At 40.4% G+C, this 25,075-nt stretch overlaps 1 protein-coding gene across 11 annotated transcripts in view; it reads left to right on the top strand.

Moving 5' to 3' along the window:
• The window catches only part of camk2g1 (calcium/calmodulin-dependent protein kinase (CaM kinase) II gamma 1), a 74,947-nt gene that overhangs the window by 26,473 nt on the left and 23,399 nt on the right, over positions 1 to 25,075 (top strand). For all 11 annotated transcript variants that reach the window (XM_053639159.1, XM_053639156.1, XM_053639161.1 and 8 more), the window contains exons 3-6: positions 12,318 to 12,377; positions 20,159 to 20,213; positions 20,811 to 20,876; positions 23,968 to 24,040. In XM_053639159.1, the coding sequence (XP_053495134.1) occupies positions 12,318 to 12,377; positions 20,159 to 20,213; positions 20,811 to 20,876; positions 23,968 to 24,040 (254 nt within the window). The remainder of the gene's footprint in view (positions 1 to 12,317; positions 12,378 to 20,158; positions 20,214 to 20,810; positions 20,877 to 23,967; positions 24,041 to 25,075) is intronic.

Below are 25,075 nucleotides of genomic sequence, written 5' to 3'. Positions count from 1 at the left end.
TTTTGGGAGAATGTTCTGTGGTTCGATGAGCCGAAAGTGGAACTGTTTGGAAGACAGGTGTCGCATTACATCCGGTGTAAACCAAACACAGAATTCATACCTACGGTCAAGCGTGGTGGTGGAAGTGTGATGGTGTGGGGATGCTTTGCTGCTTCAGGGCCTGGACAACTTGCAGTAATTGAGGGAAACTTGAATTCTGCTTTCTACCAAAAAATCCTAAAGGAGAATATACGGTCTTCAGTTTGTAAGTTGAAACTCAAGCGCAACTGGATTATGCAGCAAGACAACGATCCAAAGTATATGAGTAAATCCTAGTCCTAGAAGTAAGTGAAAGACTGATCTCCAGTTATCGTTTGATTGCCGATATTGATGCTAAAGGTGGCACAACCAGATTTTAAGTTTAAGGGGGCACTTAGTTTTTCACACTGGTGATAGGTGTTGGATAATGTGTTTTTTCCTGCTTCAATAAAAAAAAAAATCAATAACTGTGTTGTGTATTTACTCAGGTTGTCTTTGTTTTATGTTTTTTTTTTGGTTTGAAGATATAAAACTATTTAGTATGAGATATATACAAAAAACAGAGGGAATCACAGAACTGTATTTGTAGGTCATGTGGATCTCCAGATCCAGCCTGAAATCACATCAAGTCCATCTGTTCAGCATGCTCTAGTGGCCTGAAGTGTCTGTTGATGGCAGTAATACTGAAATGCATGTCCATGGTGAGCACTGGGCCAATGCAGTGCCAGGCTGAGCGAGTGGAATGGAACAAGATGACCGTTGGCAAGACTGAATCTTTTTTATGATTTGTAATAAAGCCTATAGTTTTCATGTTGTATGGATTGAGACACAAGCAGGACTAAACCCGAGCGCACAACAAGCCTGCGTGTTCAACTGTTCCTGCTACTGGCTGCAGCAGATTAGTTGATTGCAACAAAAGTGAGAGTGCTTCACATTTGTGGGCTAGTAATTGAGCGAGAAATCCCCAAGCCTCAGCACAATCAAGCTACGCATTGGCCCTGTACTCACATACACGCACACACACACACACACACACACACACGCACACACACACACACACGCACACACACGCACGCACGCACGCACGCACCCACCCACACGGATAGATAAATGGAGTGGTGGTTGAATGAATATTTAATGTGTTAAATAAGTGAGCACGCTTTCTGGGAATTGGAATCCCTTTGAAGGATCTCCACTTTCCATCTCTCTGACTTTGTGTTCCCATAAAACACACAACACGCACGAACTTTTCTCCTAGATACCTGCATGGAATTATACAGGTGTCTGGATTTATAGATTGTTACTGTGTGTGCTCTCTCTGCTCAGCTACCTTCTGTCTGTCTCTCTCTCTCTCTCTCTCTCTCTCTCTCCCAAGCACCTTAATGAAGGCATTATCTTGACAAGTCACGGAACACGAAGTGGCTGTAATTTTGGCATTATCACAGTGTTTGTGGTTCTGTGAACATCCTCATCAGCTCCAATGAAGGTGGAACGCGTAGCCAAGCTTTATTATTTATTGTTCTGTGGAGGAAAGATCGCTTAGCTTTTATGGCCGTTAGCTCTTATGGTGGTCCCTGTAGAGATAAATCTGAGGTTCTGTTGGACAGACCTGCAACAGATTCTTTCGAGCTGCCTTTAATGTTAGTTCCCAGGTTTTGTATTTTTCTTTTCTTTTTTTTCTTTCTTTTTTTTTTAGCACCAGAGAACATTGGCAAGGCTAGAAATCCTGGGCCACATGTGCAGAGCTTACACCAGGCCTCCCCAGCTTGAAGCGTAACCCTGATCTAACAATCTCTGCTTTAGGACATGTTCAGCTGTCCCTGTCCAGCTCTGAATCACTCCACCCTGAAACACATTCACTAGATTGCTGTTGAAATATTTGTGATATGCGTCGAGTGATTCTGGTGCTAATTTGTTGGTCGGTGCTGTATTTGTTTTCCTGTGAGAAGTTAATGGCTGTCTGATATAGCCTAAGAGGCATTGCTGACGCAGTTACAATGGCATTTCACAGGAGAAAAATGATCAACAATCTCAAACATAGTGATTAGATTTGGTGGTTAGCTCCTAAAAATAAAAGAGCGAGGTACTTTTCTCACTCACCATTTTCCAGTGACGTTCAATGTCACCATAATGATCAAGCCAATCTGCAGAGGGTTGTGGGGTTTTTTTGGGGGTGATTGTTGCGGCCAAAAATGCTTGATTTTGCTGCAGCTTTTTTCAAAAGTTTGCAGTGTAACTTGGAGAGGTTTTTTTGTGCTTTTTTTTTGCAGAAATCTACTTGAATTTGTAAAATTGCAATTGATTAAATTATTTTGCACGGGTTTTTTTGCAGTGATGTTTGTTGGTAAATGAGACCTTTTAGCTGTACTCATGTTCGACGCACTTGAATCTAAGAGTGCTTTGGTTGAGTGCGCATTGTGATGACATCACATGGCATGTCTTGGCCCAAATCTGCTGTGTTTTTAACAAAATATTGCAGAGATTGCTTGATTTTACGTTAATATCTGTGATTGAAAACCTGAAATCATGCAATACTGCATAATGTGTTTCAGCTGTACGACACTGACTCGGCTGGGCTAGTTAGATAAGTTGAAGAGCATGATTGCAGTATTAGCATGAACGTTTAAGCTTATAGAGTGTATAGCTGAGGAGGTGGGAGAGCTGAACTGACTAAAGCTTTGTGGGTGAAGTAGGAAACATAAACCACCGTGAACATGGACCAAAATGTTGATAAAAGGACTTGCCGCTTGCAGAGCAGGAGAATTGGAACTATCTTTAGCAGAATTCTTTATTGCAGATGAGAGCATCAGTCTACTTCATCGGAGTATGCTGTTCCATGCTGTAGTGTAGTCTATCTAACGGAGACATTCATTGTAATTTTATAGGTATCCAGTGGGCCATCCTTAGAGGTGTTACAAAGGAAGCGAGAAGCTACAGGAGCCTGCAGAGAATTTCAGCATGCCTGATCCAATGAACATATCTGTATCCACACCTGGGGTGGCTGTGGATCAGGTGTTGGAGCGGGTTGTCCACTAATCGTAGGGTTGGCGGTTTGATTTCCGGCCCACATGACTCCACATGCCGAAGTGTCCTTGGGCAAGACACTGAACCCCAAGTTGCTCCCGATGGCAAGTTAGCGCCTCGCATCGCAGCTCTGCGACCACTGGTGTGTGAGTGTGTGTGAATGGGTGAATGAGACACAGTGTAAAGCGCTTTGGATAAAAGCGCAATATAAGTGCACCATTTAGCATTTACCACACCTAGGGTACCGCATTCACATTTGACTCGGACAGTGATCAAAGAAACAGTCAGACTGATTCAAGTGTAAAGTCTTAGTTTGACCTAAGCATTCAACAGATGCTATCTTGAATAAGCAATGTATATCACGCTGATGTTTCCTATGACAATATGGAATAAGCAGAGGATCAGTTGATCTTAGTGACCCTAAATTGTGTATTCCCACACCCTCCATCTGTTGGCACCAGACAGGGATGTACTGAATAGTATCTTTCATAAGAAACCGACCAGTATGAACCATATCACAGGTCTCTCACGAGTCTCTGACACTGCCTCTGCGCTTGAATACAAGTGTTTTATTTATTTATTTATTTATTTTGTTGTTTTTTTTAGGACACAAGTTATTTCTAGGCATTTACATTTTCTCTGCGGGTGTGAATATCGAGTGCAAAGAGACAGGTGTGGCCACTTGTCAAAGTACTTGCCAAAAACTGATGACAAAGCCCAACTGAAAATATTATTATTAGAGTGGCATTTCAGTCGACTAAAGCAATGTGGTCTGAAGACGTATAAAAGCAGGATTGACTGGTTGTTACTAGCTTTCTTCACCAATGGCATCAGCTGTATGTTGGCTGGATAACTGGTTTTCCATTGACAAACCAATGTCAAACATTTTCCCATGTTTGCTCTCCTTTTTCCAGTTAGGTTGTAGTGCTTAAGGTATGGTGGTGTCATTTTTAAAGCTGTATTCTGCTAAATCAGGGCTCTGAGCTGCTACAGTTATCTAGTAGTTCTTACTCACAGGCTGGTTTCTTACTAGTTTTCACATTCTCATAACGTTTATGTGATGGATGGTCCTACTCGGATAACTGTAACATTCGCACTTCCCCTAACAGTTTATGCCGAAGTCTCACCCTTGCTTCAATGGGTAATCTCATCTGGATGCTGTGGATTTGTACTGAAGAACAAATCTGAATTTGTACTGAGTTATAAATAACTCAATAACAGCTAAAAGTTCTCCTTTACCAACAAACATCACTGCGAGAGACTGTGCACAACAATTTCATGCAATTGCGCCAACTCAAGTAGTTTTCCAGGGAAAAGACCTGCATAAAACTTAATGTTTAAAAAAAAATAATAATGTGTTTATTTGTTTATTTATTTATTTATTTATTTTTAAAGCCGCAGGAAAAGCAAGCATTTTTGGCCACAACCATCACAAAAGAAAACCTGTGAAATTCTGTACGGACTGAATAATCAATAATCTGATCATTCACAAAGTGACATCTATTGCGAGAGCTCTACTTGCAAGACAAACTTTTGTTTTTTGTTTTTTTGTAGCTCACTAATTATAGGCAGGGAGTCTTTCTCCTCTTACTCTGGTTCACAGAAGAAGGACGGCTTGTTCCTCTTTGTCTCCTTTGAGGTCTGTGAGCTGAGGTGCACGCTTGCACAGTGGTTAAGATTGAGGAATGGGAAGTGGCAGTGTAAATCAGTAATGGCAGTGCAGATGTCCAATTGAAGAGGCAGGAAAAGCTTTTGAGAGCAGCCATTAATGAAGAGAAGATTCTGGCCCACTTGGCATTAGTCATAAAACCTAGGAATGAATGAACTGATGGTCACATGACTCAATTAATAATAGAAGGGTAGAGTAAACAGACACACACACACACACACACACACACACACACACACACAAAAGCAGACTTAAGACTCATTTGTGCCTCTTGCTCTGGAATGCAGTTGCCGTTCCTTGAATGGTGACAATGGCCTTTCCAAGTGTCTCAGCGTTCATAATTATAGCGAGGTCAGCACCTCCTTTTATTCAGAAGCAACACTGCATTGATCCTTACAATCAATATATACAGACCTATAAATATATAAATGTTCTTCATGTGTGCACAGTGTTTACATTCCCAGTTGCGCTGGAGCTGCGTTCTGGTCATACCAGTGACCATCTGCTGAGATGCAGCGGAGATTAAAAATTTGTTCAGGTGTTGTATATGCATGTGCACAACTCGGTAGCAAATGTTGCCTCTCTTGCTTCCGCATTTGGTTTTTGTTCTCATGCAGGTGGAAATCAGGGTTTGAGTTTCTCTTCTCATTTAATATTCCCTTTTACCAGCATGGACAACCCCCCCTCCCCCTTCATTATATTATGGATAATCCCTCTTTTTATGTTTCATGCTTTAGTTAGCTACACATGTGCCACTGTACAAATTAGTTGACTGTGTGTTCAGAGCATTTGATTGTGTTTTGTGGCTCCCACCATCTCATTTCTTATCTTTCAGGCCTTCTTTCAATTTGTCTTTATGTAGAATCAGTGTCAGGGCCTGGAACCAATCCTATCTCCACACCCTCATTTAATTATGCAGCACATTTGGGCTGAGTGCGTGCGTGTGTGTGTTAGTGAGTGAGCGTTTAGGGTGTGTGTGTGTGTGTGTGTGTGTGTGTGTGTGTGTGTGTGAGAATTACTGTGAGTCGTGTGTGTGTGTGGTGTGTAAATTACTGTGTGGTGCGTGTGTGTGATCTGTAGTGAAATTGGAGCAGTGGTGATAGCAGTGTGCTGACGTGTCTCACTGGCGTCTCCAGTGTACTATAGTAATGGAACTTCCTCTCCAGTTTCGTGTGTGTGTGTGTGTGTGTGTGTGTGTGTGTGTGTGTGTACTGAGAGAGAGGAAATGTGCATCTTGGTCTGCTAAGATACCAAATGTGTGGTTTGGCTGGCGAAAGTAAATACAGTAAGACCGAGTAGGTCTGACTGGTTGGTCTACATTAACACTGTACAACACACCCATGAAAGAGCGCAACAACAAATATGAGGCAGTTATCTGTTAGATTAATTGGTTTGAAACTTGCAATAATTAATGCTAATGACAAACATTAATAATCAAAGGATTATCTGCAGTAGATTTGGAATTTTTTTTTTTTTTTTTTTTTTTTTTTTTTTAATAAAGTGTTTAGTTTTGTATTTATTATAAGGTTTAAAGGAAAATGTAAGCCCAAAGTGCTTTACTTGGAGGGAAATAAAAGGTTCATAGAACTCCATTTGTATTGGATGTTATACAGATTCCTGGGCAATAAAAATGGGCCAAGCCCAAAATTGCAAATCTCGTAAGTGTATTAACGTGGCATGTCGTGTCAGAAGCGGCGACAGATGCGTGTGCTGTTTAACGTGTTCCAGACATGTTTTCTTCAGCTCAGAAATGACATTTTTACCTTTACATCCTTATCTATACATTTTAGAAATTCACACCAGTATTTCCATTTTACATAAAGACTCATCCTGACAGCGAGCGAGTCTCCATTAAACTTCACTGAATGAGCGCGAGTCCACGCACGCGTCAAACAAACTGTGCACGATAGAAAGGAAACGCAATAACTCTGACTGAAATATTCATTTTGATCAAATATGATGTTTGATGCTATATTTAGCGATATTTACAAACAGAAGTAAGAGTGTTTTTATGAGAGCAGTAACTGTAATGGGGTTATAACATGGAATTGTATAGAAATGTAAGAAGTGTCGTACATTTACAGAATAAAGAAACATGTTACTGTGTTCAGATGAGTGAATGTGTGTGTTACTGCAGAACATTCAACCTCTTACCAGTTAACCCTTAGTTTCTGCTTTTGTTTTTCTTTTTTTAGTATTTTTAATATAGTGATTTAACTTCTGCTTTAAAGCTTGTGGACAATCAGTTGTTTTTTGTTTTCAAAATATAATGAATTTTTTTTTTTTTAATCGTTTGCTCACTGTATAGCATAGCCCACAAAGATACATTTAATACCTTCTTCATTGCCTTCAATTTGCACAGTTTTTGAAGGACAATATCAGGCAGAATGTGAAAGAACATGTTTTTTCAGAAAAAAAAATCACAGAAAATAAAAATTTGTCACAACTGATTATGAAAATAATCGTTAGTTTCAGCCCTAGTTTCTGTGCTTGTGCTCCTTTACAGTAAGGCTCTGTTTGAGCTGTTCGGTGCCATTTGTTATGTGTGGTCTCAGAGCTGCTCCATATAGCTGCCATAGACCAGATCTCTGCTCTGGTTTAATTATTTACAAAAAAAAAAAAATCATTATTAAATGAAAATTGTACAGGCTTAGTGGTTAGGTTCATATTTAATTAAAATAAATAAAAACAGCAAGTTTTAGACCACACCCACTTTGATTCCCCTGGACTCCTTTCTCTGCTGTATAGATTCTCATTTCCTCCCTCTGTCTCTTTTGGTTCGGTTGAGACCGGACTGGAGCAGTGTGATCACACTGACACTTCGGGTGGTCAGTAGAGCAGAAGGGAGTGTATTCATAACAGCGGCAGTCTAAAGATAATCATAGGCAGGGTCAGGGGACAGGATGAAATGCTGTTAGCTTGGGGCATTACGCTCTGCATGTGTGTGAGGGGGTTTGAGGAAACGAGAAGCTTGGATCCAGCCTGAGGGTGAGTGAGCCAAGATGATAAGCAGAAAGAAGAAAGTCATGAGACAAGAGGAGCAGAGATGATGAGTAGAAGAAAAAAAAAACCCCACACTCACCTGTTTGCTCTCCTGCCTGGAGTGTCTGTTAATGTTCTGGTTAATATGCTTCAGTGTGCTCGCACTCTTGTTTTTATAAGAATTGGAGAACGTACAGAGAATCACATACCCTTCAGCAATGTATTTTAAGTAGCGACTCCACCTCAGCTTCATTTCAGCGCTATGGGGAATATCTTTCCTAGGGAGTATAACACAAAATCAATCAGACTTTAGACACATTTCAGCTTAGTGATTTCAAATGATCTTTATAGGCAGTTCAGTGTAGGTTTTCATATCTATAACGGACTTGTGGGGATTGTACACATCGACCATTGTCATGCGAGGATTCAAAGTTACTCACACTTCCTTTATATTCCCCTTTAGATTAGATTAGATTAGATTCCTTTATATCCTTGAATCAGCTGATATAAACACATGGTTTGAAATACGCTAGGACCCTTAATCCTACTTTCTGTCCAGTCTAGCAAGTCTGATCCATATACGTATATCAACATTTTCACTGCTGAGAGTCCTAATATTTGACGTGTATAGTTGTGAGTTCAGTAAACCTGTGAGTAAACAACATTTGTACTAGCAGAGTTACATAAAAGTATAAAAAACAGCATTATACTTTGCATAACTGCCACATTACAATAGTTTTCCAACATGTCAGTCTGTCTAGATGTTATTTTTCCAACTTTTGCAGAATATTTCATTAATCTGTGGCGGCTGTGACTCGGGTGGTAGAGCGGGTTGTCCGCTAATCGTAGGGTTGGCGGTTTGATTCCCGGCCCACATGACTCCACATGCTGAAGTGTCCTTGGACAAGACACTGATCTCCAAGTTGCTCCCGATGGCAAGTTGGTGCCTTACATGGCAGCTCTGCTACCATTGGTGTGTGAGTGTGTGTGTGTGAATGGGTGAATGAGAGACAGTATAAAGTGCTTTGGAAAAAAGAGCTATATAAGTCCAGACCATTTACCAATCTGTGTCTGTTTCCCGCAGTGATAATTCATACTACGTGGATGGGAGATCTGCAGTTTTGACAGCCACTTCTGGCAGCCAGTGGGCATGCTAGTTAAATAAGCAGTGTGATTTTATCATCTTTCCATTGGATGTTTTAGATGTCAATTGCTAAGGGTAGATTGGAATAAAGTGCAAGTGGAGTAGAGATGCATATTTCTCATCAGGCAGCACTGAACTATGATTTGGACTTTTGAAAAGGTGAGAATTCTCCAAATGTTACTTGACAACCTGTGACCTGCCAATTTGTGCCAAATTGAATAGCATGGGTGTTAGCCTAGCAATAGCAGTGGAAACTTGTATAAATGTAATGCTTTGCATGCATAATTTAGACTACAGTATCATTTATGTGAGGATATCTAATCAATTATTAAAGCATGTTACTACCCGGTTCACAAATGTACAATCTTATCCCCATTAGCCAACTTTCCTAACCTTATTCAAAAGCGAAATGTGCTTATCATCTTGATATTTGCAGTTCTGGGAAGTCACAATGATGTTATGGAAATTTAAACAAAAGGTATTTGTGTATACACTGTTCTGTGTAGCCTGGCATTGGAGCTACACAAAGTCCTTAACAAACCTCTGTGTTTATACAAAATATTGACAAATATTGAAAGTCTATTCAGAAATGCAAATATATTCCCTCCAAAATCTCAGCATCATGTTGATGTTTTGTGGTTTTAAAACTCCTTTTGAATTTTGCTGGTCAATCCTGCTCAGTAATGCAATGTTTATGCAGAATGTCTGTGCTCAAGTTCATGGAAACTTTTAGATGAGAGTGCTTGCTTTTTAGTTGTGTGGCTCTATGACATTTTAGACGACTTACGTATTTTGTACGCCTATTGTGTTGGACAACATAATGTACATTTTTCAGCTTGTAAGAATGATCCGTAAAAATATTATTTAATAAATCTGTTGATTTTATCTTTTAGCAATATTTATTATTTAAAAACTCCTAGTGTATTTTGTATACCCAATATCGACATTTTATTGCTCATCAGTCTCCCTGCTCTCTAAATACTGGTAATTGCCATCAAGCCCTTAAATAACCACCATGTTATTAGTATTGTATGGCTAAGACACAAGAGGACACCTCTTGATCACCTGTGCTCATGGAAAGCTTTTCTTTTTTTGCCACAAAAAAACATTTGAAAAGATAACTGGATAACTACTTTAACTAATTAGGATGGGACAATACTTTTCACTGCCAGGTTTTGACAAAAGAAATGACCTTTGACCTTTTCCATCATGCACAACCCTTAATGAAGCCCTTAAAGAGCTATATATGATGAGGTGTCGACACTGCAGAGCTGACAGGTGTGCTTTTGTATGGTGGATTACACGATTTGCTTTGCTATCCTGAATGATTGCTGTGCTTAAGTGTGAAACCAAATGGATAAGCAGACGGATCATGTGACTTGTATAAATATATATGGTGGTGCTTGAAAGTTTGTGAACCCTTGTATTTTCTATATATCTGCATAAATATTACCTCAAACACCATATGTTAACCCAAATCATAAAAGTAGACAAAGAGAACCCAATTAAACAAATGTGATAAAAATATTCTACTTGTTCATTTATTTATTGAGGAAAATTATCCAATATTACATGTCTCTGAGTGGCAAAAGAATGTGAATCTCTAGGATTAGCAGTTAGTTTGAAAATAAAATTAGAGTCAGGTGTTTTCAGTCAGTTGGTTAATGATCAGGTGGGAGTGAGCGCTGTTTTATTTCAAGAACAAGGATCTATCAAAGTCTAATCTTCACAACATGTTTGTGGAAACGTATCATGGCAAGGAGATTTCTGAGGACCTCAGAAAAAGAGTTGTTGCTCATCGGGCTGGAAAAGGTTACAAAACCATCTCTGAAGCGTTTGGAATCCACCAATCCACAGTCAGACAGATTGTGCACAAATGGAGATAAGTTACGATCATTGTTACCCTCCCCAGGAGTGGTGGACCAAGAAAGATCACTACAAGAGCAAGACGTGTAATAGTCCATAAGGTCACAAAGGAGCCAGGGTAACTTCTAAGCAACTAAAGGCCATTCTGACATGAGCAAATGTTAATGTTCATGAGTCCACCATAAAGAGAACACTGAACAACAATGGTGTGCATGGCAGGGTTACAAGGAGAAAGCCACTGCTCTCCAAAAAGAACGTTGCTGCCCATCTGCAGTTTGCTAAACATCATGTGGACAAGCCAGAAGACCTCTGGAACAAAATGGTTTAAATGAGAAGGGTTATCTTTGGAGAAAAGAAAACACTGCATTCCAGCACAAGAATCTTATTCCATCTGTGAAACATGCTGGTGGTAGTATCATGGTTTGGGCCAGTTTTGCTGCATCTGGGACAGGATGACTTGTCATCATTGATGGATCAATGAATTCTGAAATATACCAGCGAATTTTAAAGGAAAATATCAGGACATCTGTTCATAAACTGAAACTCAAAAGAAAGTGGGTCATGCAGCAAGACAATGACCCTAAGCACACAAGTTATTTTACCAAAGAATGGTTAAAGAAGAATAAAGTTAATGTTTTGTAGTTGTCAAGTCAAAGTCCTGACCTTAATCCTGTAGAAATGTTGTGGAAGGACCTGAAGCAAGCAGTTTGTGTGAGGAAACCCACCATCATCCCAGAGCTGAAGCTGTTCTGTACTGAGGAATGGACTAAAATTCCTCCAAGTCGATGTGCAGGACTGATCAACAGTTACTGGAAACGTTTCGTTACAGTTATTGCTGCACAAGAAGGTCACACCAGATACTGAAAGGAAAGGTTCACCTAGTTTTGCCATTCACAGATATGTAATATTGGATCATTTTCCTCAGTAAATAAATAATAAATTAGTAATAATACACTTCAGTTCATGGAGTTATTTCCACAGATGCTAATGTTGCCTGTGATGCTTAATGTCAAATTAGCAGAAAGGTAGTTGGATTATTGTGTGCAGGTTTTCCAGTTATTAGCAAAAGATACCTACATGCCAAACCACGCTTATTTATCAAGGTTCTCCTCAGGGCTCTCCTTTATGTTGTCAGATCGTGTCTTAAGGGTTTCATTATTGGTTTCATTATGGGTTTCTCTCCAGCCAACTTGGACACACTTATCACTGCTTGAGTGTGTGTGTGTTTGTGTTCAAAGCCGTGTTCATTAGGGAGAGCATCGCAAGCCATCCATACATTCAGGCCATGCAGGCAGGAGTGCTAACGCAGCGATGTTCCCTAACAACACGCTCAGCAGCGAGGGGAACAAGCCCCTGCCTGCCTAACTAACTCCTTCACTCCTTTTCCACTCTCAGCGCTCTCTCTCTCTCTCTGTGTGTTTGTGTGTGTGTGTGTTTGAATGCTGTGCTGTTTCATGCTTCTGTTTTGAGGGCCATGTCACCAGTTTTCAGTGGGGAAAAGCTTAAGCAGTGGTTTACACCAGGTCACTCACTCTTCGGGGAGTCAGACAGGGTTGCTATATTATTTCTAGTTTTGTAACTGTCCCTTTTTCCCCTCTTTCCTCCTTTCTGTAGATCACCAGAAGCTGGAACGAGAGGCCCGAATCTGTCGTCTTCTCAAACACCCAAATATTGGTGAGTAGGTTCTAGTCTGAAGATGTTTTTGTTCGTTAGTAATGGAGTTATTGTTTATTAGCAATTGTTTATTAGTAATGCTAATTGTTTCTCTGTTGTTTGCTGGTTCAGTAGCAGTGGTTCCAGTTGTATGGTTTAACGGATTTGGTCTAGCAGCTCCGTTACTTGCTGCCTAATTATGTATTACTGCATCACTTGCTATGCAATACCATATAGTATGTGGAAAAATAAGAAAGGGAGCATGGTGCTATGTATTTTCTCAGCTAGCACAATCACATGGGGTTTTTGTTTTGTCCTATATTCGTCAAGAGTCAGTTGAAAGTAACATAATTTTTGCTGGATGGATGTTGTTATTGTAGCGCTGAACAAATAATTGCATTAAAATCACAACCTTGATTTGTTTCCCAGTGCAAGAACAGATTTGATTCAGTAACATTTGCACTCAAGTAACCATTCCATTAAAATAAGCGCCACTGTTACCCCTCATGTGCTATAACCAATGGAGACGTTGTACCACAAGACCACACACACATACCTACACACACATTCTTGAATCTATAGAAGGAAAAGAGGAGGAATGTCAGAAATCTAAGCTGTGAGTGAGGTTTAAAGTGACCCAGACATCTGCTTACAGTGAGAAGGAGCAAACATGTCCTAAAGAAGTGACTATTATGTACTAAATATTAAATTCCCAATTACTAAACAATGACTAAATGTACAAAATAAATGACTTTAGCAAGTGAGTCACAGTGACTACATTTATATGGACAGCAGTAATGTAATTATTGACCTTATTCTGAATAAGACAATATTGTGATTAAGGTGTTTACATGAGTTGCTTTTAGAATATTTCTTTCATGTTCCTATTTTAGATGTTCTAGAACATAAATCGACTAACGTCACATGTCATTACGTCCCCACGCCACGTAATCCAACGTTCCCTCCAGAATGTTACGTATCGACACACAGTTGGTCTTCATTATGGTATAATATACAGTTTTGGGTGTTTCATTTAAAATTTTATGAAGGTTTCAAGTGCAGATAATTATTTGTCATGCTATATGTGCAAATGGACGACTGCTTGAAGCCACGGGCTGCGTCTGAAACCGCATTCTTACCTAATATATAGTATATAGAAATGCATGTATTTCGCCTACTACATAGTAGGTAAGTACACGGTTTCCGAACGCAGCCGTGCTCTCTTGTTTGCCGTCAAACGGTTGAGCACTGCCGTGTGTGTACGTGTCCTGTCACAAAATGCAATGAAAATATCTGAGGTGTGTACATCTCTATAATGCACTTCGATAATGCGACTAAAATAGGAGTACTCCACATGTCTTAATTCGATTTGTGTTTACTTCGAGTATGACTTTAGCCGGATTAAGGTCATCAATAATCGCTGTTTACGTGGTAATTTCTTAATCAGAGTATTGTCTTAAAATGCTTAATATTGGATTATTGTTGTGCATGTAAATGTACTGACTGAGTGATGCGGTACACACGGAGCATGTTTATTAAGACCACTTTTCATCCACAAGAAACTGATGAGTTGCTATGGACATAAGAACAGAAACATTTCTACTAATTATTTAACTAGCTGATGCATTGCTGGATCCTTTTGAACTTCTGATCTTGCTCTTGAAATCGTAATGAGTATTTCAAACTGTTGACGAGCCATCATTCATAGACATCCACTAGGATAATGGTACTCCCGTGCTCTTCTGTGGTAACTAAATAAATATGCGTATTGTTCCTTATAAAATTGTGCAGAATCGTGATAATCATGACCATTCTATGCCAAAAAAATCCACGCTATGCTATATTCATCAAGTATCCGTGCTGAAGTTAATGAAATTTAAAAAGCCTTCACTAATGAGCCATCAGTAATTTGGTTGCAGTTAAGATATTCTTGTTAAAGAGTCAGTTCAACAGAAACCATTTTAATCCATGCACTTATTTCCTGTTCAGCATAGCCTCTTGCGATGACATGATGCAGATGTTTGTACGGTCACCACTGTGAGCAAAAAACTAGACCAAGAATCAAGTGCCATAGGTTCCTGTGGAAAAACAGCCTAACGCTAACCTAACGCTGTGTATGTCCTTACAGCTGTGTGTGTATGTGGATGTGGGAGAAGGCTCATTGTGTCATTGTTACAGGGGGAAATAAAGGACAATGGTAGATGAGGGATGCTTAAAGAAAGCGACAGGGAGCTCAGCTCTATAATAAGGCCTATAAATAGTGTGTTGGGGTGAGGGACGGGTAGGAGCCAGAGGGGGCGCCTGGTGCAGGAGGCTTTGGTGCTCATACGCAGTAATTATCAGCAGCAAGCCCAGGAATGCAGCGAGCAGGAGGAGAATGGGAGAAAGGATGAAAGAAACAGCACCTGGTTTAAGGACCTAGTTCTATTTTGTGACGCCTCAGTTTAAGATGCATTTTGGCACTGAATCTGTTTCTATTTTCCCGAAGCCAGAAACAGATGAGTTTGGTATTGCAGCTGTGTAGCCCAACACGTTCCCAACACCTGGCTCTGTTCAGAAGCACAGAAACCGCTGCTCAGATTAGATCCGAAATCGAGATTAGCTTATTAAAACGCGTTGTATGAATATTCCCAAGCCGTATAAGGGGTTTGTAATCAACACATAATCATAAATAAACATCTGTCAATGCCAAGGTTCACTGGTTTGTTATGATATATTTCTCCTTAGCCGTCGTTCTTCCATCTCTCTCTCTCTCTCTCTCCCCTGCTGCAATGTGAGTCGTGTGTTCCATATCGGCTCCCTGCACCTCGCTTTGTTTCCTGAGGCTTTTCCTTTTTGCTCGCTTGCTTTCCTTGCGTCCCTCAAAGGGACAACTTGTCATGTTTTCTGCTTGGACTGCAGATAAATGGCGAACAAAGGGAGCAAAAAGGGAGGAAAGAAATCGAGGAGTTCTTGAGAGAAAAGCGAGGAGAGAGAGGTCAGAGTGCTCGTACTTCTCGTTTATCGCAGTTGGTCCTTTTCTAAGTCTCCCTCTCGTATTTTCTCCTCACAGCCTCTCTCTCTCACTCCATCTCTTTCTCGTTGGCATGACATAAAGTACAATTTTACCCAAACAACACGGAATTAAATCACGATCTCGGGTGATCTTGGATGATGGACGTGAAGTGCTGTATGCATAGGAATGAAAAATGCAGTATGAAACAAAAAAGACAGAGGGGTGTGAGGGTAAATACATTACAGGGATGTGAATGCACACTCATCAGTTTTCCTCTTGTCACAAAGAAAAAGAGTAAGGAAAAGAATTGATCTAATCCTTGAATAAAGATGAGTCAAAATGTTAGAAATGCAATTGCAGAGGTTTTTATGCTTTTTTTTGTGGAAAACTACTTAATTTGGCGAAATTGCAGTTACACGAAATTGTTTTATGCAGTTTTTCCACAGTAATGTTTATTGGTTTTAGCTTCACTCATGTTCGAGATGTGAATTGAAGAGGGTTTTGACTGAATGTACGTTGTGATAATGTCACATGATGCGTTTTGGCCCAAATCTGCAAAAAATCTGTGGTAATTTTGAAAAAATTGCAAGCATCTCCGAATATTGCGGAGTTTGCTCGATTTCGCATTAATTTCTGTGATCGCAAAATCCTGGAGGGACTGGTTATAGTTGTCAATTAGCATTAATTCTACCTTTATTGAAATTCAGAAATGGTTCTAAAAGGTCAAGCCAGTGAATCCAGTATTTGGCAGTTGTTTTCTCGTTCTGCCAGCTGTCAATAAAATATTTACTAGGATGAAAAACTCAGGTCTCTGTATCACCACAAACTCACCAATCAGGACTAGGAGGTGTCTCTACCTGTCAATCATGTTACCCATCAATTCAGAAAGCGCTCCCTCTTACGCTACTATTTAGGCCGAGGCACTTTGCGTTTAAGGAGCGTGGCTTTGGAGGGGAAAAATGAAGAGTGGAGCTAGATTTGTTTGCAAGCTTCTGTCAAGTTATGAGAAACAGCAGAACCCTGATGGAAACTCAAAATTTTTATGTGACTCAGTTATTAAAGCCCTGTTTATATGTATACAGATGTTTTTTAAACAAGTGGTTTAAAAAAAAAAAAGGCGAACAAAGCTTTTCAACACCCTACAATATGGAGAAATTCTAGCACTGCAAGAATGATATCATGTTAAAATATCTTGAATATAGTCAAATTCATCTAGTATTTCCTAATATTTACATTTATGGCATTTTGGCAGATGCCCTTATCCAGAGCGACTTACCTTCATTTCATTTATACAACTGAGCAGTTGAGTGTTAAGGGCCTTGCTCATGGGCCCAATAATGGCAGCTTGACAGTGCTGGGATTTGAACTTACTGATCTTCTGATCAGTAGTCCAACATCTTAACCACTGAGTGTCCACTAAGATTACAGTAAACCTAGACATATTTTACTGATTTATTACTCGAAATCCAATTAGAAAATGTAAAGCTTTGAAATTGGATGGGAGGGAGGGATGGATAAGGTGAGTGAGGGATGGGATGGATGGGAGTGACGGATGGGATGGATGAGGGAGGGATGGACGAGGGAGGGATGGATGGAGGGATGGGAGGGATGGTTGGGATGCATGGATGGATGGGATGGAAGGGAGGGGTGAGGCAGGGAGGGATAGATGGGATGGGAGGGAGGGTTGGGAGGGATGGAGGGAGGGTTGGGAGGGATTGATGGGAGGGATGGATGGATGGAGGGAGGGAGGAATGGATGGGATGGAAGGGAGGGAGGGATGGATGGAGGGATGGATGGGATTGGTGGGATGGATGGATGGAGGGAGGGTTGGGAGGGAGGGATGGAGGGAGGGTTGGGAGGGAGGAATGGATGGGATGGAAGGGAGGGGTGATGGAGGGATGGATGGGATTGGAGGGGTGGATGGATGGGGGGGTTGGGATAGAGGGAGGGTTGGGGGGGAGGGAGAAATGGATGGGATGGAAGGGAGGGGCGAGGGAGGGAGGGATGGATGGGATTGGAGGGAGGGAGGGATGGATGGATGGGAGGGATCGATGGATGGATGGACTTTATTTATCCCCAAGGGCAAACTAGTCAAATTATAGTATAATTGTTATTGTACTTTGCAGTAAAAAAATCCCTCCATATTCACTGTTTTTCAGTGTGAAAAACCATCACAGCATTAACCTGCCCATTCCCATTCCCACTGCTTTTTCTTATGTTATCTGAATGTGTTAGGGCTCTGTTTATTATGGCTGCTGACCTGGAGACACCAGACTATAATACACACTGTGCTGTTCCTGAATACACCTCTCTGATTGTAGAAACCGCACTGCGAACAGAGATTTTAAGATAAGACCAAGACAACCACTTTGTATTCACATGTAACCTTAAGCAGTAGTTCTACCTCCGTGTCAGTCCACACATGAATTATTATTAGTGTTTGTCTTTCTTTTGGGCCACGTTTGTGGATTTCCGTGTTTTCATTTTTTCTTAAGCTCAATACGCATGCTTACGCTTACTAGGATTCTTGAGGTGTTTTACATAACAGTTAATGACTTACTGGACTGGTGTGCTAATGTGAGCGTTTTCAAATAGTTTCTGTATTTTTGTGATATTTTTGAAAATGTTGTATTTGTAGACCGGAATGCAGGAATAAAAACGATGTTTTCACAAACCTAAGAGTATTTGAGAATTAGTTTGGTTTTTGGTGTGATTTTAAAGCAGTGGATTCGATGGACCCCTTCTCATTTTCAGTAAAGAAGTACAATAAGCCAGAGACACTTAACGTGCTTTAACAGATTTACTGCTCTGCAGAGTTCAGTTTCATCACCAGTCTAACACGCCTGTGAGGAAGTCGGTCTCAGAGCAGTATCGGCATCAGCTGATACTCAGAGCTCTGATGTTGGTATCGAAAATGAAAATGTCATGGTGCATCCCTAGTGCCTTTAATGGTGTAACGGTTTCTGTGATTTCCTCTTAATATAACCAGAAGAGGATATTTCAAGTAATTAAAGCGTGCACGTCTCCCTATAACATCTTTGATACTTCTTAATAGAGCTGCAATAACTAATCGATAAAATAGACAGTAATCGATGATGAAAATCATTGTCATTGAATCTCATTATCGATTAATTGGTCTGCACGGGGTACATTTACATCTACATGCGTTACTTCTGTTCTGAAAACGTGCATCAGAGAGTACAGACCAAAGTTGTGTCCCATATGACGTACTGTACACTTACACTATGCACTATGTAGTCTACCATCTAGTGTATGAATTTTAGAAAGGTAGTATCGTCTCAAAGGAAACGCTAGTATTTTTTACTAACCGGAAGTACAATGTGACGCAATGTGATGTAATGTGATGCCGCTCGCTGTAGCAGAATACCCAGAGTCACTGACAATGACTTTCTTCAGTTTACTGTTTCAGTGTTACCTTTTATGCCCAGCGTGACATCAGTCAGCATCAGATGGAGGCGTAATCGTCAGGTGACGGTGGAAAAAAAATGTGTGACCGCCAAGTCCTCTAAGGCAGAGGAGCATTTTATATTAAATGCCGTGAAGAAGATCTGCAGACTTTACAAAGAGCTTGTGTAGCAAGGAAGCACGGCAGTGATGCAAAGTTATGTTTATATCCTGTATGCTCCACTGTGTGCAAGGACTTGGGGAACTTGGTGCGAGTTGCTTAAAAGTTTTACTTTAATTCAAGTTTATTGTCATTATATGGTGTATTTACATGCTTTCAGTGTAACTTCTTTCGTTTATTATAACAGGAGCGATCTATTGGTAACAAGGCTGTGTTGGTCCTCACTAGCAATGTGTAGACGCGGTGATAAACAGTGTAGCACAAGTAAGATCTGTAATGTCAAATTAAAATGGTGGGAGCAAAGTAAACACCAGTAAAACAGTATGCCTAAAGGCAGTGAGTAAGAGAAGGTGCAGTGACAGTGAGGTTTTATTATTAATTTAGGATTGTAGTTTAATTATGAGTGCTTTTTTGTGCATCTATAAAGTTTTAGTGGAGCAACAATATTAGTGGAGGTCACTGTATATTATGTAAAATTTTAGTCTGAAGTTCATATTTGTAGCACTTAGTTTGTGGATTTTACTTTAAATAAATGAAAAAATGTTATTCAAAGTTTGGGTTTTTTTCTTCCGATTAATTAAAAAAAATCATCCAATTAATCGATTATGAAAACAACTGTTAGTTGCAGCCCTACTTCATAATATGCCATTTGGGAGGGTTCTTTTTTTTTCTTCCTCTTCTTTATATTTCTCTCTCCATTCTTCCTTGTTTAGCTCTTCGCCCAGTTGCTAAGTTGCTCTTTCTCTCAGGACTCCCTGAAGGCTTCTGCTATTCTGGGCAGTATTTACTTACTCTTTCTCTTTCTCCCTCCATATATCACTCTTTTCACATTTCTGTCCTTTTTTGTGTTCACTTCTTTCGCTCTCTCTCTCGCTCTCTCTCTCGCTCTCTCTCTCTCTCTCTCCAGACCCTCTGTTTTTTCTTTTTCTTTAGGCTTTTCACTCATCCACCCTGTTCTGCCTCTCCCACACTCGTTGTGTGACTCTGTAATATAGTGATTGTATACACACACACCTATCTTCCAGCCTCTGTGGACAGCCTCTTGCATAACAATGTGATGTCAGAATAAGGTGTTTTAATTCATGTGTTTTGAGGGCAAGATGTTGTTGGCTGTGTCTAATATTGTGTTTGCTTAAGTTCATCACGAAACATGAAGTTGTGTGCTCTTCTTTCTTTCTTTCTTTATTTATTTAATTAATTTTCTTTTTTAAATCTCCTCAGTTCGACTACATGACAGTATTTCAGAAGAAGGTTTTCATTACCTGGTCTTTGACCTGTAAGTATGACTGGACACACACACACACACACACACACACACATATTACATCAAGACAATATGTAATAAAGAACATTAGCACACAGCTCAATACGCTGTTATTCCATGAGTGTGGATGTTACTGTGTTTAGTGTAGCAGCTTATGTTGTGTAATTTGTAGCACTGTTCTCTTCCAAGCACTGGACTCCTTCATGCTAAAAGGATTTGCATTTTATTCAGCAGTAGGTATTGTTGAGGAGAATTGCAAAACCATGCTGTTGCAAACCAGAAGTGATTACTGCACCATTGTGACTGTGTGCGTATACATGAGTGCATCTCTCTCTCTCTCTCTCTCTCTCTCTCTCTCTCTCTCTCTCTCTCTCTCTCTTTCTCTCTCTTTCTCACTCACTCACTCTATCTCTCTCTCATGTTGTCTCTCTGTCATGCTGTCTCTCTCTCGCTCCCTGTCTCTCTTTTTCTCGGTCTCTCTTTCTCTCTCTCTCTCGCTCACTCTCTCTTTCTCATTCTGTCTCTTTCTCTCTCTCTTTCTGTCTCTTTTTCTCTGTCTCTCTCTCTCTCTGTCTCTCTCTCTCTTTCTCTCTCTCTCTCTCTCTGCAGAGTGACTGGAGGGGAGCTGTTTGAAGACATCGTTGCCAGAGAGTATTACAGTGAAGCTGATGCGAGGTGGGCACTCCAGTTCTCCAATTTACTGTTGCCGTGGTTACTGCTCTGCGCCCTGCAGCATGCGGGTCACACACACACACACACACACACACACACACACACACGCACACGCGCACATGACCATGGTGTTGTGTTTTTAAAAGCACACAGTGAGTGAGGAAGTGGAGGCTCTCTTAAGTGCAGTAAAACTGGAGTGCTCTTTAATGGTGCCATTATGGAAGCGTTATTAGCCGAGTTATAACTTGTCGACAGGTAGAACCTCCCCACCCCAACTCCTTTCCATGCCCATATCCCCTCTCCTTCCCCATCCTCTCATCTACTTTTTTCTCATCCCCTTCTTTCCTTACTCACTGCCCACACCACTCCTCATTGTTCTCTCTCTTGTTTTCCTCCTTCAGTTGCGTTAGGCTGATGTGTTTACTAACCTGGGCAGCTAATAAGCACCCTAATAAGAGTTCTACTGACTGATTTTGTTTAGGTGGCAAGACTTTCTGTGCTGTAACTGCCAGATTGCAACTCTCTTCCCCCAGTATATATGTGCTGTTCCTCCAGTACTTCTTTCAGAGTTTAACAGGAAGCCACTTTTTCTCAACAGTAGGGTGCAATATACCATTTGTTAACTGTTATTACAATATTAGCCTTTTCAATATAGATATCACAGACGCGTGCAATATAATTGCAGGCTTTTGCCTGTACTGCTCGTTTTGCATTGTACTACACAAATGCAATTTCTTTAGTATTGTGAGAGCATTCTGACCATCTCTGAGGTTCCAGATGAGTCTGTTCATAAAGTCTGTTTGAATAAATAAAGGCCGGTTTTTAACTGCCCATTTAACCATTAATTCATGTCCCTCATCATGAGTGGCACAACAGAAAAACGTTTGCCTTCCGCAGATCGCAAGTTTGAATCCCGACGATGCCATAGCGATCCATGGCCACAAGCCAAAAGGGAGGGAGAGGCGGCATACTCTGTCTCTCCTATCAATCACAGTGACACTAGCCAATCACGGGCCCCTGTGTGCTAATGCATGCGTTAGTGAGCGTGTAGCTCTTTCCTCCGAGTGCGTTACGCTGCCCCCTGTCATTGCACGAGCAGTAGATTGAAAGGCGTGGTTAGTTTGCTTCACGGGCCTGGATATCAAGCTGACTGTAGATTAACTCTATGGAAGTCCAGCCATGCATTATTTTCCACCTAAATATCTGTTTTTACCCAGAAATGTCATATTAGAATATGAAACATACGTTATGATTTTACTGTTACATTGTCTTGTAATAAATTGCGTAGCATATTACAATCGCAGTGTGTAAACGTAGTATAACATAAAATGTGTAAATAGTATAGCATAAAATAAAAAATAGTAATTATTGCCCATATAGTGGAGCCATTTTGTCGACTAAATATAAGATTTTCTGGAATTTTGTCATATATTTAATCTCTGACACAAACGAAGCATACCTTGAATGGATTTGTTTCCATGCATGACACTGAATCCTCAGTGCTATATACTTGACCTGCATTGTGCCTCAATGCGTGCCTTTATTCTCCAGTAGATAAAGCACTCATTTACAATATTGAACTTTTCTGCGTAGTGGAGGGGATTGGAATTGAAACCTGTGTGTGTGTGTGTGTTGGACTGAGAGGAAAACGGCCTTTTTTCTGAACACTAGGATGCTTGCTGTCCTGGGAATGGAATGTTGGGCTCCAAGTTCAACCAAATTTGGGCAAAGAAAATTGCTGCCCTTTTCGATCATGAATAGACATTCACATCTTTTTTTTTTTCCTCCCCCACCTTACTTCTTTGGTATAGTCATCTGCCCAGCTCATTATATCCATCCATCTCCTCTCACTTTCTTTTTCTTTTTCCTCTATTTTTTCTCTCTTTCTTTTTCCTCTCTCGCTTTCTTTTTCTTTTTTCTTTCTTTTTCTTCTTTTTCCTCTCTCTCGCTTTCTTTTTCCTCTTTTTTTCCGCTTTCTTTTTCTTTTTTCTCTTTCTTTTTCCTCTTTCTTTTTCCTTGTTTTTCTTTTTCCTCTTTCTGTTTTCTCTTTTTTCTTTTTCTTTCTTTCTTTCTTTCTTTCTTTCTTTCTTTCCTTCCTTCCTTCTCTTTTCTTTTCTTTCTTTTTACTCTTTCTTTCTTTCTTTCTTTCTTTCTCTTTTTCCTCTCTTTATTTTTCTTTTTCCTCTTTCTTTTTCTTTCTTTCCTTCCTTCTCTTTTCTTTTCTTTCTTTCTCTCTCTATCTATTGCTTGTCTCCCTCGTGCCTTCTTTCTCTCCTTCCACTCTTCTCAAATGTCACTTCAATTCAATTTCCTTTATTGCTGTAACAAATTTATCCATCTGTTTGGCCAAAGCTTGGTCAACTGTAGACAGGTGAACATCTGCTCTACAATATATTTGACCTCCAGCGATCGATGGCTATCCTTTAGCTCTTTTCAATAGGGGGAGAAGTCAGGCTAAGCTTTGTCGTTAGTAAATGTATATCTTGTGCATTTATTCATTCGCCAGATGCTTTTTCCATCCAACAGATTACGGCATATTACTGTAGAACTGGGTGTTCACTGAATAACCAAAATCAGGTGCAAAAATGACTGAGAGAGCCGCATTCGTTGTAGTTTAGTATTTAAGAGCTGGCGTGAGTATAAGTGATAAAGAGTACTCCAAACTCTGGTCACAACGCATAGTATACATGATTCAATCTTGAAACAGTAGTGCTAATATACACACGACTGAGTAAAGCAGTAACACTCGAACGAGGAACTGTGAATCTTATTGTGTAACAACAGCGTCACACTAGTAAGAGTATTGAGGTAATAAGGAACAATGAGGAACAAACGTTTCCCTCAGAATGTACTGCTTAAAGCAGACACATCAAGAACTCTGCACTCGGAGGGAGAGAGCAGAGTGTGACTGTTTTGTGCAGGTTAAAGAATAACAACGCCTGCATTTTTAAGCCATTCGCATTTGGGGTCTCTTCTAACAGTTATCAGAGTGAGAAAAACAAACGACGTTATTTTAATGCGTTGAAATGATGTAAATGTTCACTGTGCCTTAGCTCCCACTCCTCTTTTCTCCCTCTGTCTCTCGTTCTCACAGCCAGTGCATCAATCAGATCCTCGAGAGCGTCAATCATATTCACCAGCATGACATTGTGCACAGAGACCTCAAGGTGAGTTAGTGCCTGTCGCCACGACAACCACCCTCAGCTTTCACCTGCTTTCAGTGTGTCCATGGTGATGACCTGTGTCGCTTTCATTCTCACACACACACACACACACACTTATACACATACTATTGTACATCTTCCCAGTATTTGTATACAGGTTAAAACCCAGTATACTACATTTTGTTCAGTCCGTGTGCAAATGTTTTAGACCACTTAACTTTGTGAACCCTAGTGCACAGACCTGCTAAGTGTTGGCATAATAAGAATGTTTTCATCTGAGGTTGCAGCCCTCAAAAGGCCTTTGTGAGAAAGGTGATGGAAATGTTAACTGAAATGCAGCACCTCTTGTAGGATAGTCATGCCCTCAGGCTGTTCAGTGGTGTAAAGGTTCAGCCCTTCCGTAACAGCGGAACTGTCTGATTGAGCTCTGTATTTTATATTCGTGGCGCCAGCATGAGCACAGTGCTGCTAGTGCAGAGAAGAATGCAGACTCTCAGAGACACGGAAACCCTGTGATCCTACTTGCACACCGAAAGAGCTGTTATTAACATGAAGCTTGAGTCTCACACACAAGCACACATGCATACACTCGCTGATCATCCTCATTGTATGTGAGTCAAATGTTGAGTAGAAGAGATGTTTGGCATGCTTCTGGTTGCCATGGCGACAGACATGATATGACTGTTTTCATGTTCTCCCAGACTAAAAGAAATTCACTTTTAAGCCTTTACATTTCAGTGCTTTTCAGCGACTCACTTTCTCAAAAACCTAGCCTCTAGTGAAAGATTACTTGTTATAACGTTTACAAATCGATAAAGTGTTTCATGCTTAACTATTTGATCTAGTACGGTGTTGTAGTATGGTAGCTTGAGGTTTGGAATCCAGTCCTTATCGCAGCATTTTCCAGACTTTATGAGAGAGTGCAATCACAAATGGAAGGATGCTATTACTTTTTTAGTGTGAAATGTCAGATGGACTTTGCAGTTTACTTTCGGAAGCCATTGGATATTTCTGTGCGCAAAGAAGGTATGCAAATAC

Source organism: Ictalurus furcatus, chromosome 13 (assembly GCF_023375685.1).
Source record: "Ictalurus furcatus strain D&B chromosome 13, Billie_1.0, whole genome shotgun sequence".
Classification (NCBI taxonomy): domain Eukaryota; kingdom Metazoa; phylum Chordata; class Actinopteri; order Siluriformes; family Ictaluridae; genus Ictalurus; species Ictalurus furcatus.
The sequence above is the reverse complement of the archived record's forward strand: the minus strand, read 5'-3'. Positions and strand labels throughout refer to the sequence as shown.